The 13,219-nt window shown below is 34.0% G+C and overlaps 3 protein-coding genes across 3 annotated transcripts; 1 reads left to right on the top strand and 2 right to left on the bottom strand.

The window, feature by feature from the left end:
• Positions 1-325: 325 nt before the first annotated feature.
• LOC102593994 (uncharacterized) lies at positions 326-3,781 on the top strand. The gene is made up of 3 exons (XM_006366828.2): positions 326-559; positions 1,314-2,643; positions 3,155-3,781. The coding sequence occupies exons 2-3, from the start codon at positions 1,327-1,329 to the stop codon at positions 3,635-3,637; spliced, it is 1,800 nt and encodes a 599-aa protein (XP_006366890.1). The 5' UTR covers positions 326-559; positions 1,314-1,326; the 3' UTR covers positions 3,638-3,781.
• A 129-nt stretch (positions 3,782-3,910) lies between these two features.
• LOC102593667 (protein NDH-DEPENDENT CYCLIC ELECTRON FLOW 5) lies at positions 3,911-5,710 on the bottom strand. Its single transcript, XM_006366827.2, has 3 exons — positions 5,031-5,710; positions 4,491-4,937; positions 3,911-4,398 (listed from the first exon to the last, which is right to left on the bottom strand). The coding sequence occupies exons 1-3, from the start codon at positions 5,544-5,546 to the stop codon at positions 4,204-4,206; spliced, it is 1,158 nt and encodes a 385-aa protein (XP_006366889.1). The 5' UTR covers positions 5,547-5,710; the 3' UTR covers positions 3,911-4,203.
• A 283-nt stretch (positions 5,711-5,993) lies between these two features.
• On the bottom strand, positions 5,994-7,692 carry LOC102593344 (photosynthetic NDH subunit of subcomplex B 2, chloroplastic). Its single transcript, XM_006366826.2, has 3 exons — positions 7,127-7,692; positions 6,520-6,960; positions 5,994-6,318 (listed from the first exon to the last, which is right to left on the bottom strand). Exons 1-3 carry the CDS (start codon positions 7,532-7,534, stop codon positions 6,124-6,126), a joined length of 1,044 nt encoding a protein of 347 aa, XP_006366888.1. The 5' UTR covers positions 7,535-7,692; the 3' UTR covers positions 5,994-6,123.
• Between the last annotated feature and the right edge of the window lie 5,527 nt (positions 7,693-13,219).

The following is a 13,219-nucleotide window of genomic DNA, read 5'->3' as shown; positions in this document are numbered from 1 at the left end:
AAAAACTTATCTTTATCCCTAAGGGGTCATTTGATAACTTAATAATAGCTTATTTATTCATGTATTTATTTTTGTATAACTTATATAACGTTTGGTAGGCAAATAGAAATTATTCATGCATAAAATTAATATGACGTTTGATCGACAATATAAAAATCCACATAACTATAAGTTAGAAGGGAATAAATATATATACATAATAGGAAATGTAATACTTAACTAATATAATAAATCAGGTGCGAAAGGATTGGTAAAGGGTGGATTAGGATATTGAAATTTGAATTAGAAGAGGCGGGGGAATTAAGAAGAAAGATTCAAAATGTATGGGTACCCTTCCCTCAAAATAGGTAAACAAATCAGACAGCAGACCACTATAATCGCAGAGCAAATTCGAACACCTACTTACTTTCTTTAGCAATCCCCTCTCTCTCTCTCTCTAAATTTATCTGTTCATACTTGGCAACTCTTTTTGCTTTAGAAGAAATCTTGTGATTTTGATGTGCAATTGTTGTTGCTGTTCTAACAATCTGAAAGGGACTCATCTTTGACTAAAGAGAAGGTATCATTTTTGTTGGTTATCTTCCAATTTGGGCTACATTGAATCATCTGTAATCTCCTTTTTCACTGTAACTTGCAAGTTTGTGTTTCTGATCTTACTTGTCATTTTGTGTTTTTTGGGGGTAAGAAGGTGCTAATTTGGTTGGGAATGTATATAATATCTGGGTTTCTTCGAAATGTTGAGGCACTCGTTATTGTTTCTTCTTCTTAGAAACTTTGCCCAAAATGGGCCTACTTCAATTTGCACCATATCCTCTCACTGCTTATCTCTTACTTTTAAGAACACTGCAGTTGTTCCTTAATTGCTTTGAAATGGCAAGTTTTTATTTGAGTTCTTGATTAAATATTTGATTAAACACTGCAATTCAACTTTACCTTGTTGTCCAATTTCTTTTTTTTTTCTTCTGAAAAGCGAATCTTGATAAGAATTGGATACACCCATCTGTTAATATTTGGATTTCTTGTAAAGTTTGTTGTATTAAATTGCGGCACAGGTGGGGTTAAGGTCTGAGTGCATTTTACACCCTCCCTAACCCTACTTGTGGGATCACATTGAGTATCTTGTTGTTTTGGCTATATATTGAAGTTTCAGTTTGTTAAAAGTGTCTTAAGATTTGGTGGAATAAGTTCTGATTCATATTTCTCAGTACTAATTGAAGATAATACATGGTGTAATACCCAAAATGAAGGAATTTTTTTTTAATGTAGATCTTTATTTGTTTGGTTTTGCTGTCTAACATGTTAATTGGTTGTAGGTAAGTGGTAGTAATGGGGAGGAGTTTGAGCCCAATACTTAGAAGAGAGCTGGAGAATTTGGATAAGGATGCTGAGAGTAGAAAATGCGCAATGAAAGCATTGAAGTCATATGTGAAAGAGCTGGATTCCAAGGCAATCCCTCTCTTTCTTGCTCAGGTTTCTGAAACCAAAGAATCCAATGCATCATCAGGAGAATACACAATTTCACTCTATGAGGTACTTGCTCGTGTACATGGACCTAAAATTGTTCCTCAGATTGATAACATCATGAGCACTATTTTCAAGACCCTGACATCCAGTGCTGGATCTTTTGCCCTTCACCAAGCTTGTTCAAAAGTTGTTCCAGCCATTGCGAGGTACAGTATGGACCCAACGACACCAGAGGAAAAGAAAAGATACATTATACACTCCCTCTCAAAGCCCCTTTCAGATTGTCTTCTGGGGAGACAGGAGAGTTTATCTTCTGGAGCTGCTCTCTGCCTAAAGTCTCTGGTGGATTCTGATAACTGGCGGGTTGCTTCAAATGAGATGGTTCATGAGGTTTGTCAAAGAGTTGCCGGGGCTTTGGAGAAGCATACACAAACTAATTCTCATATGGCTCTAGTCACTTCATTAGCCAAACACAATAGCTTAATCATGGAAGCTTATGCAAGATTGTTGATACAGTCTGGATTACAAATTTTAAGTAGTAGCAGTGGAGAAGGGAATTCTCAAAAGAGATTGTCCGCCATTCATATGGTCAACTCTTTGATGAAGTATTTGGATCAAAGAAGCATACATTCTGAGCTCAGAATGGTTATGGAGGAGATGGAAAAATGTCAATCTGACAAGATGCTTTATGTTAGAGGGGCTGCATTTGAAGCATTACAGACTGCAAAGAGAATATGCTCTGAGAAGGGTTCGAAATTTGAGAGAGATGTAGATTCAATGACTGGATCCAACTTTGACAGTAGAGGGAACATGAGGAGAAATCTGTGGGGATCTGGTGACCAATCATCTTTAACTGCATCACCAGAATCACGCACAATTAATTCGTTTGTTGACTATGAACCATTTGTGGACTCCCCCGTTTCAATCAATCAGGGCCCTTATGTTTTGGGTAATGATAGGAGTGTGAACCGAAAACTTTGGAAGAAGAGTGCAAATGGCGGTGTTGATGTCTCTCTAAAGGATGGCATCTTCTCCGAATTCACACATGGAAATGGTGTCATAAACTCTGAGCACAATGAGGTTCATAATGGTACCGGAGATAACACTGCTGAATTTGCTGGATTTTTGCCAAGATCTGCCCGAAATGGTTTTGTCAGAAGTGCTACTCCAAGTCCTCAGGTAAAACATGTTATTGAGTGTAGTTTGTTCTTTGCTCAGTTTATAGTGTTGGAAGTTCAAATTGCTTTACTATTTCTAAAGTCAAAATCAAATCTTAGTAGATGTTTGTTGGAACAGCAGACAGCATGGAGTCTTTTGGAGCTAAAAAAGTTCCTTGTGTTATTATTGATGAACAGAAGATACAACTCGGTTATTTGAGTTGCAAAGAGGATTAAAGAAATAAACAAAATTGATGGTTCCCTCTAGTTCATCTGCCACAAAACTAACTAAATAGCAATGCCATTCTTAGAAGTAAAAACTCTGTGTATATGATTTCTCTGGGATGTGCACAGAGAAATTCTGTAATTGTTTTAAGTTAAATAACATAACTTTCAGTATTTCAAAATATAAATGGAACAGATAAGTAAAATCCTTGACACATTGAATTTATGTGCTTCTAGTATGGTGTACTATTTAATATCTATTTAATGGGTGCCCTAACATGGTTGACATTTCTCTTTTTGTGCTTCAGAGGTCACGCTCTCATGTTAATGTCGAAAGTGTGAAGATCTTTGCAACACCAAGAAAACTTATTCATCTCCTTCAGGATGCCAATGATGGGAACTCAGACATTTCTGAGAGGAAAACCAGAAGGTATAGGAGTCCATCCCTGTGCAGGTGTGAAGGAAGTCCAGAAAAGTCTGAAGTTAATGGCCTCTTCCATTGTGAAAGGCGTGAGTATAGAGAAGGGACAACATCTAATGATGAGAAACACTACCATCTGAACTCCGAATCAGTATCTTCAACAGAAGATGCTCAAGTTAATGGAGATGTGCAAGTATCTTCAAATGATGTTGCCCATAATGGAACAGAATTTCAGGGAGTCATTCCCCAAAAAGGCTATGCTTCTGCTCGCATATTGATTTTTAGTATCTTAGCTGTACTTTTGGCAGCATTCATACTTTCGTTGTGGATAGGCAATCAAGACCAAAGCTTCAACCTTGTTCCCACCTAAAATATGTAGTTGGTCTTCTATAATAGATCCCACTCTTAGATAGTGGGTACTAAATAGGACCTTCAGTATCTTAATTTTCTCATTGCTCATTGAGGATTAATCTACTTTGCTACAGAACTAGTATCCTATCATCAGAATTGATTATTTGGATGTCAATTGAAGTCTTTCTTTTTTGAAAAAGATATTGCTTTTTCATGCACTGTCAATAGCCTTTGTTCCACACATCTGTTTAATTGTCCATTTAAAATAATTTGCTGTCTATAGCTTGTTGAGTAAATCGTTTCCACGAGCAGATGAATAAAATAAATATTTGTAAGCTTTACTTGAGTTAATTGGGGAAAGCATGGGCAACAGGACAAACAGACCTATGTTTTAAAGCAACCAAACAGTATTTATAGCTTAATATCTACATCAGACCTCACTTTCAAAGTTAAATCAAATGTATCTGCTTGATTAATGGTTTCTGTGTTGTAATGATGTTGCCATCTCTTGATTTGCTATGAGAAACTCTATTCTGTGTGAAAACAAGTTGATTGGCTTGCTTTGCTAATGGCTGGTTCAAAACTTCACATATTTGGGTTATGCAAACTTTGTTTACCCCTCCATTCACTCTGAGATTCTATGATTATTGGTTGAAGCAAAGCAGCTTGCCCAACACATATGTATGAGTATCTGCCATAACTTTCATGTCTTGAGCCAGGACTCAGCAAGTACACTTCTTTGAACCCGTCCCGTCCTACTACCACCGAATTTCGTCTTCCCTGATCATGAATAGTTATCAACATGTCAAGATCAATTAGCAGCTAGAATTCAGAAATTGCTTAATATGATTCATTTCATGACGATAGCTTACCCGATCGATGAGTGTGAAGTTCCGAGGTGCACTTTTATAAAGTTTGCTCATTTCATCAGTCAAATGCTTGTAGTTGTCTGTTTCTTCACCCTCCAACTCTTTTTCTGCAATTTTCTCTGGGTTTTGATTTTTTGTACCCCAGCTTGAGAATATTTCCCCAAAAGATTTCTTAGAAGGCTGATTTTTCGTCTTCCCAAAGGCAGGCGGAATAATGCTGAAGTTAGCTAAGAATGGAGGGTTGCTGAAGAAATCTGAGCCTTGCAGTCCCACAGCATAACTGGCTTCTGGTGTGCTTACTGTCAGATGGCTAAGAACTGAACCCGTCATCCGGAAGCTTGCCATACCTAAATTAAAGATTTTAATCTCTGAAGTTAAAAGATCTTCTTGCAGAGTAACCATATACTTAGCTTCAATCTTTCCATCTGAACTTGTGCAAATCAATTCCACCTGCACCTCCAACAAGTCTAAATATCTAATTCAACAATAAACTAGGCACTTGTAAACCATAATTCATAAATAAATAGTAAGTACAAAAAGCACCTGAATAGATCCTTGAGGATCTCCTTTAACTTGATGAAGAGCCCAAGAACTTGGTGACCATGAAAAACCTTCATCGTTCTCACAATTGCAGGCTAGTGAAACTCCTCCTTCAATGACTGGTGAACCATTCTGTCCTTCTGAGACAGTGGTATGCAGCAACTCCATTGTGCCTCCATGCCACATTTGAGCTTTGTATGATGTGATCAAACCACTTGGAAGCATCAAATTAGCTATACTTCCATTCTCCAACGCCATGCGGACAACACAACTCTCATTAACCTCTGTGAAGGTGACTCCATGTCCACTGAACTCACTTTCCAAGTATTCCGTGTCAATGGGTGGGTATGATATTGAAGCTACCCCTGGCAATTGAATATTTCTTGTTAAGCTACTGTAGTGGAGGGGACTGCAGAGAGGAGGAGTAGGAAATGTGGATATGCTTTTGCTCGGGGATCTAGAAATTGGAGAACCGGAAATTACATTTGTAGAGAGGAGACAAGTGTTAATGGCAGCCATGCCAAACAGAAGAAGAAAGAATAGAGTGCACCAGATGGTATGCCAAGATGACTAAGTTCTGTTATACTTGTTGCATGATATGATATTTCTTAACTTGTATTTGGATAACTTTTGGTTGGCTATGACCTAATGGTTGAAAGAGCTTGTGGATTATGCTCCCTTTTTTGTTTGTGTGTATTTTGACATATCTTGTTATGATATTTTGGGTGGTGGTACCTACTCAATACTCTCTTTTTCAGGGTGTAACATGTGGATTCTATTAACATGTCTAACCTTATTATTTAGCCCATGTAGTTGAAAGAACATATCTCTAGCTCAACTCACTGAATTTGCTTGGATGCGAAGAGAAAAACGGAGAAACAAGTATTCACTAAATCCATTTGTATTTTGGAATTCTCAGATTGATGACTACAATTACTCTTCTGGTGGAGTATAAACAGTAAAAAAAAAGGAATAACCAAGTACATTTGGCATTGCTGTTTCTTGATGAATAAATTCAGGAGGTACAGAAAGCTTGTAAAATAAAGATGTACATTTAAAAAAATTGTTACTCCAGTTCTGAAGTTCTAGAGGACAATCATAAATTATCATGCTCAATAACTTGTGCTCCTCTCCACTCTTCACCAGGATTCACAACAAGAGGAACCAACATTGAAGCAGGGCCTGTGCAGATAAAGTAATCCTTCCCATACTTTTCTGAAAATGAACCTGGACTCGATACGTAAATATCTTCAAAGCCCATACGTATTATCCTGAAGAAGAGCTCACGACCCTGGAAATGAAACGAAACAAAACATTAAGTTTTCTGCTGTTTCTAAAGATAGTTTTTCTGAACTTTATGCTCTCTTAAGACAGACAATTAAAGTTGTGACAAATTTGTTCTTAAGATGCTAAAGGAACACTAAACTATGAGTTATAAAACAAGTATTACTTGTATGTAGTTAGGGGAGAGTGTTTGTTTTGAATGTGATACCTGATCGATTGTTTCGTATTTTGAAGGTATTGAATTATAAAAATCCTTTGCTTTTTCTTGTGGTGGGACACTGTAAAGTCTACTGAGTTTGTGCTTGAGGACAGTAATGGGCACATCTTGAGTAGACCATATGCCGGGCTTCTTCTCTGGTTCCCAACCAAAAGAGAACATACCGGGTTCCTCAGTTTTCATAGCTTCCCCTGGAGATAAAATTTCAAAGGAAGAAGACAATGGAGGATGTGTGCAATAAGTACAGCTCCGGAGTCCTTGTATTCCTGTTCCCTTTCTTGTCTTAGACATCAAATGGCTTAGTATAGCTGTCGTTAACTTGACAGGCTTTCGGCCATTGTTCTTCACTATAACTGCTGTTGCCATACTCAATGGATAGAGTGACACCACATAGTTAATATCTAGACTCCCTCGGCTGCAGCTCAATTCAACCTGCCCATAACAGTGGTAGGAGTAATTATTCCCTTTTGAGGCAAAGGGAATGAAAATCAAGAATGACCTATACTGTTGCAATTGAAATCTATTTGAAGGATCAAGAAATTGTCTATTTAGTCATGTATACACATTTTTGTAGAGTCCGAGCAACATAGATGCTTACCTGTAGAGCATCAATAGAGTCAGAATCAACATCTGTGAGAGTCCATTGATCAGAAGGTGTTGTTGTCTTCGGGACGGGCAGTTTAGGATTAGGCTCCAAGATTTCATTGATTACCAAAGCAATGCCACCTCTGGAATTAGGAAGAGTGTAAAGAACTTCCTCAAAGCCATCATCTTTCCAATAAACTTTAGGCTTGTAAGAAGTGATATGTGCATTTGGTATTTGTAGCTTCACTGAACTTCCATTTCTAACAGTAAGCTCAACTGTTCCTCCATCTGAAAACTTGATGCCTTTACGACCAAATTTCTCTTCAAGACTCTCTGGAGCAAAAGTAGTACTACTGCCTGAAGAAGCTTTAATTACATTAAGCTTAGGTAGAGAAAGAGATAAAACAGCAGCAGCAGCCATTCAATCTTAACCACCAAAAACAACAACACAAACAAGAAGAAGAAAAGAAGAAATAACAAAGTGAGAGTTTGAGAGCTTAGCTTCCACAAACACAGACTGACTGGCTAAGCCTATCCCCACCTTGTCCTTACTTTCTCCAAGACACATTCAATTACAATATTAGTTTCACGTTTACTCCAAACTACTTTTAATAAAAAAAATTATATTGCATTATATGGTTCACACATATTTTCAAAACATATAAAAAGTAAGGAGGACGATTTTACGGGTGTTTGGATTGACTTTTTTTAAGGTGACTTATACGTTAAAAGTCAAAAGTTATAAGTCGGGAATACCCAAATTTTGACTTTTGCCTTTCTTTTTTTTACCTTTTCAGCTTTAAAAAAGTGCTTAAACTTTTTGTGTTAGACAAATACTTCCGAAACCCAAAAATAGCTTAAAAACCCAAAGCTACTAAAAATAAGCCAATCCAAACACCCACTAAATCAGAAACTTATAAATTTAATATTAGTTTATTGATGTACTATATTAGTTTTTTTATTTTATAAAAAAATACATGCTCATATAAATATACTAGTTTTTCGACACGTGCGCTGCATGTGATTATCAATTCAGAAAATATATGTTATAGTAAATAGTATTGCTTATTTAAGTGATGATTTGAATAATAAGCTTTGCACAAAATAATATTGCAGATTATTTTGTAAATGTTCAATGTGGATCGTGTATATATCTCTTATTCACGCGAATCTATGAAGATGGTCAATGAAATTTTTTATTAGTTAAATGCAATAATGCATATATTTATTTCAATTTGATAAGGTCAATCATGTAATTAGTCGTATTTCAGTAATATTACCTTATAGACGATTGGTCAAAAGTTAATACAAGAAAAGATGAAAGATAGAAATAATTAATGTAATAACTATGAGAATTCATAATATTATAACTAAAGAATGTTAAAGAGTGTGAATAATGTTTGCAATAATTAGTACTAACTAAGATAATTTATAATGTTATAACTAAAGGATTAATGTGCAATAGATGTATTTCTAATAAATTTTGTACTTACATAAATAAATAGGACTTTTAATTAATGTTACTATTTTTTCATATAGTTATTAGATTTTATTTTAGTGTAGGGACAAAATGAAAATGTTTATTCCATATTACTCAATATAAAATTTATTTTGTAATTGATAAATTTTTAAATGATTCATATATATTCACATATTTTCACTCTTGAGAAGTTTAATAATTTTGGAAAAAGATGTTCAGAAACATATATTTACATCACAAGAGAAATTGTTAACAAAATCAAATGAATTTGGACTACATCATGTTAATTCATATATTGGAACATTACATACTAATGTATATATTAAGCAAAAAAATAATTATTATATCATCAAAATTATTTTCCTCAAGTACTCGAGGTTATGGAATGTACCCTCTTAGGATAGAACGATTCACTTCATCAGAATAGTGGTACCTCATATTCCGCTTAACTTCGAACTCAGTCAACGACAATAAATAACACAAAATTTTTTAAAATGCAAGAAGTAGAGTAGGAGATTAAAAAAAATTGTGGTTGAAAAATGAGAGGAATCCCCTCTATTTATAGTAAACAAAGGGTAGATGAACAAGTGTTTTGTTTCTTCTCTGAAAAATCATGACCTTTCCAAGAAGTCACAACCCTTTGAAAAAGTCACAACATATTGAAAAAGTCACAACTCTTTGGAAAAGTCACAACTCACCGAAAAATTGCAACCCTTTGAAAAAAGTCACAACTCCTCGAAAAAGTGACCTTTTCAAGAAGTCACAGCCCTTTGGGAAAGTCACAACTTATCGAAAAAGTCACAACTCTTTGGAAATGTCACAACTCATCGAAAAATCACAACCCTTTGAAAAAAGTCACAACATATTAGAAAAAGTCACAACTCTTTGGAAAAGTCACAACTCACCGAAAAATTGCAACCCTTTGAAAAAAGTCACAACTTATCGGAAAAGTCACAGCTCATTGAAAAAGTCACAACCTACGTTAGGGATATTATAGTAATTTAACATTCAAGTTAGGAGTTCATGCTTTTAAGGTAATATATATATATATATATATAGTGCTTTGCGCAGATCCAATAGTTATTTACGAAGTTATTCTTTTAAGTAATTTTGATTGAATAATATTAATTTTTTTAATCTAAAATAAGATATATATCTATAAATTTTTAATCTAAAATAAGTTATATGTATATGTGTGTTAGTAAATTATTTATCTAAAATAAGTTGTATAGATGTATCTATATGATAGTAAATCATATCATTAAGTGTAAAATCACTACTTACAAATATTATCAACATTATAAATTTTAAATAATATTGATTAAAATAATTGTAATACGTTATACTCCCTTCGTCTCAATTTATATGAGTTAGTTTGATTTGATACAAAATTTAAGAAAGAAAAAAAAGAAAGGCTTTTGAACCTTTGATATGAAATAAGTCATAGATATTTATGTGGCTAGAAATCATTTCATTAGGGATAAAATGAATATTTTAAAGTTAAATTATTACTAAATATAGAAACGTATCATACATTTTAAAACTAACTAAAAAGGAAAGCAAATCATATAATTTGAGACATATGAAGTATATATTTGTGTGATAGTAAATCATTTTGTTTTTGATGATTTGGTGTGAGGCTAAAAACTCTAAAGTAACTCTTAATTTAGTGAGAATTATTAGAAAATAACTCCTAATGAAATAACTGCTAATTTATTTAAATGTCTCCACTACCCCCCTGATATAATTGCCTTTGAAAAAAAAACAGGGACATGAAATAAGCATAAGAGTAGCCACAAACAATTAAAAGCAAGGAAATAGATTAATTTACCATTTTATCCTGTTATAAAATTGTGGAATCAAATCAATATTAACTCATATGTTGTAAAACTTAAGAACAAAAGAACAATATAAAGAGGAAGAGAAGAAGAATATAAGACTAGATGAACAATATAAACTAACTTTCTTTCTTTCAAGTGTTCACCAAATCTTCAAGAGTATACAATATGAACCCTTATGCCTCTATTTATAGTGTAACATAGATGCATACAAAAGGTTAGTCATAAACATGACATTAACATGAATATAATGGGGGAGGTTATGGAAGTGAAAGGTTACAAGAATAATGGTTATAAATGTGGAGGTTATGGTTATCTTCATAATGGAGGAAAGTAATGGAGTAACTTCTTGATGTAGTGGACATCCACAATATATTATTTTATAACACTCCCCCTTGGATGTCCATAGACAATATGCCTTGTTAAAACCTTACTAGGAAAAAACCCTGTGGGAAAAAATCCTAGTGAAGGAAAAAGAGTACACATATCTTTTAATACGCTTTGAATGTTGCCTCATTAAAAACCTTACCAGAAAACCCAATAGGGATAAAACCATGGTTAAGGAAAAGAGTACAACGCGTATTTTTCTTCCCCTGATAAAATTTTTACTTGATATTCAGAAACAATGCATTCCAATCTTGTATCACAACTTCTCAAATATTGATGTTGACAATCTTTAGTGAATAAGTTTACAAGATTATCACTTGAATGGATCTTTGAATGTCTATCTCACCATTTTGTTGAAGATCATGTGTGAATTTTTTTTTGGTGAAATATACTTTGTCCGATCTCCTTTGATAGTATCCTCCCTTCAATTGAGCTATATATCATTTTCGTATATGGTGGCTGGAATATCCCTTTCAAAAGAAAATCACATATTTTCTGAATATGATAAATAATGATTCCAACCAAACACACTCCGGACTTACTTTATGAATCAATATTATTTTTGCATGATATGAAGAAGTGGTTACTAATGTTTGATTCTTTGAATGTCAAAATATTGTTGTGCCTCCATATGTAAACAAATAGCTCATTTGCAATCGAGCTTTATACAAATCAAATAATTATTATGCATCTACATAATCAAATCATTTCTGACTCAGAGATTGATCATTTCAATTTTATTGAAACACATCTTTTCTTCTCAAAGAAAATCACACATCTTCTATGTGTTGAGTAACTTGCTTTGTTAGTTTCTTGTCATAACTTGAATGATAATACAATAATCCTTTCACATAACTTTCGTTATGTATATCAAATAATCTTCTAGCATTTGCATAACCAACAATATGTAAGTGCACCAATTGCACTAATACATGACATTTTAAATCATTTTCATGAGATCAAAGGATTCTTTCTCTGTGTTAAGCAATCTCAGAACCATTGGATACTCAATGGAATTGTTTTAAGACCTTTTAAATCCTTCAAGAATTTTCATATAACCTTCATCGTCTAGTTAGACATGATAATCAGTCATTATACATATTCAAGTATTTCATTGCCAGACTGAAATAAGTCTCATTGCATCCACCACTAGAGAACATATCTCCATTTAATAATGTCAGGACTTCTGCAAAAATCCTTTATTCCCCGAGGCACAAACAGTACTTTATATCTTACGGTTATACTTTCGCACAATGATTCATTTGTACCCCACTGACATATATTTTGATTTATGAACTATAAGTTCAAAAACATCACTTTTCTAAGTGAAACAAAATATACTTGAATAATGCATTTTATTTGGCCAATCATTTATCTGTCCACATTATATGACAGATTCAAATTTAAGATCCTCGTAACCACTTATAGCATTGAGTGCTACTTCATATCAAAGATACTGTCGATGGCCATTTTGATACGATTCCAATACGACATAACTTATCGAGATCTCTTCATTTTTCATCATTTTCAGGTACCTGAACCTTTGCCAAGGTTTTATGAAGTGTTATGTCATTGTGCTCTTTCAAAGCACTTACCTCATATCATGACCATTTTGATAATTTGCTCCTCTCCTTCCTCAATGAGTTTTACATTTGGAATCGATTGGTCTATCACGCTTCTGGCGTACCATAGACTCTGTCCTTGAAGGACTATTTATTGGTTCAGCAAATACATTTGGCAGATTATTTGCAACATTTTGCAAATGAATTATCTCTTGAACTTCAAGTTCACTTTTTTTTAATGAGGATCTAGATAATTCACCTCACACATAATTTTCAGCTGCTAAACATATCTCCCCCTAATGTTAGGAAATCTAACATTTACACCCAACTTAATTTGGGGATCTATCTTTGTGCGTGGTGGAGCAATAAAATCATATGTGCACACATCAAATTTTTAGATGGAAACTATTTGGTTCCCGACCCTGGACCAATTGTGATGGGAGAACCTTGTTGGCTTGATGCATACATGTTAAATAAACTCATCTCATACCAAATTTTATTTGAGAGATTTGTTCTCATAATCAATGGTCTAGCTATAATTGGAGGCAAACAATTTCTGCTAAACCAACCAATATTATTAACATAATTTTATAGTTTGGAACTGTGCTCTTAATTTAACAATTTGAGCTAACAACCTTACAAACCAATTTGTAAGTTGATACAAATGCACATGTGACTATACCATAGATGCATCTATTAAATCATAATAGTAAGCGGTCCACATGGCAGGTGAACGAGCCCATATTCACCTTTCTATATGTTCCAAATAATTTCAGGGGATACAATCCCAACCTTCGTTGATACAGTTATCATTTTGTCATGAGAACAAGCAACAAAAT

The sequence above is a fragment of the Solanum tuberosum genome, unplaced genomic scaffold, assembly GCF_000226075.1.
Source record: "Solanum tuberosum cultivar DM 1-3 516 R44 unplaced genomic scaffold, SolTub_3.0 scf00671, whole genome shotgun sequence".
Taxonomy (NCBI): Eukaryota; Viridiplantae; Streptophyta; class Magnoliopsida; order Solanales; family Solanaceae; genus Solanum; species Solanum tuberosum.
This window is presented reverse-complemented; position numbering and strand designations above follow the sequence as displayed.

Bases quoted from the DNA above. Each gene is read 5' to 3' on its own strand.
- LOC102593667 (XM_006366827.2), bottom strand. From the start codon at position 5,546: ATGGCTGCCATTAACACTTGTCTCCTCTCTACAAATGTAATTTCCGGT. The intron at 4,938-5,030 runs GTGCTTTTTGTA...TTGGAGGTGCAG, and splicing joins ATCCTCAAGGATCTATTCAG to GTGGAATTGATTTGCACAAG. The intron at 4,399-4,490 runs GTAAGCTATCGT...ATTCATGATCAG, and splicing joins ACTTCACACTCATCGATCGG to GGAAGACGAAATTCGGTGGT.
- LOC102593344 (XM_006366826.2), bottom strand. From the start codon at position 7,534: ATGGCTGCTGCTGCTGTTTTATCTCTTTCTCTACCTAAGCTTAATGTA. The intron at 6,961-7,126 runs GTAAGCATCTAT...TGTTATGGGCAG, and splicing joins ACTCTATTGATGCTCTACAG to GTTGAATTGAGCTGCAGCCG. The intron at 6,319-6,519 runs GTATCACATTCA...TTTCATTTCCAG, and splicing joins AATACGAAACAATCGATCAG to GGTCGTGAGCTCTTCTTCAG.
- LOC102593994 (XM_006366828.2), top strand. From the start codon at position 1,327: ATGGGGAGGAGTTTGAGCCCAATACTTAGAAGAGAGCTGGAGAATTTG. The intron at 2,644-3,154 runs GTAAAACATGTT...TTTGTGCTTCAG, and splicing joins GTGCTACTCCAAGTCCTCAG to AGGTCACGCTCTCATGTTAA.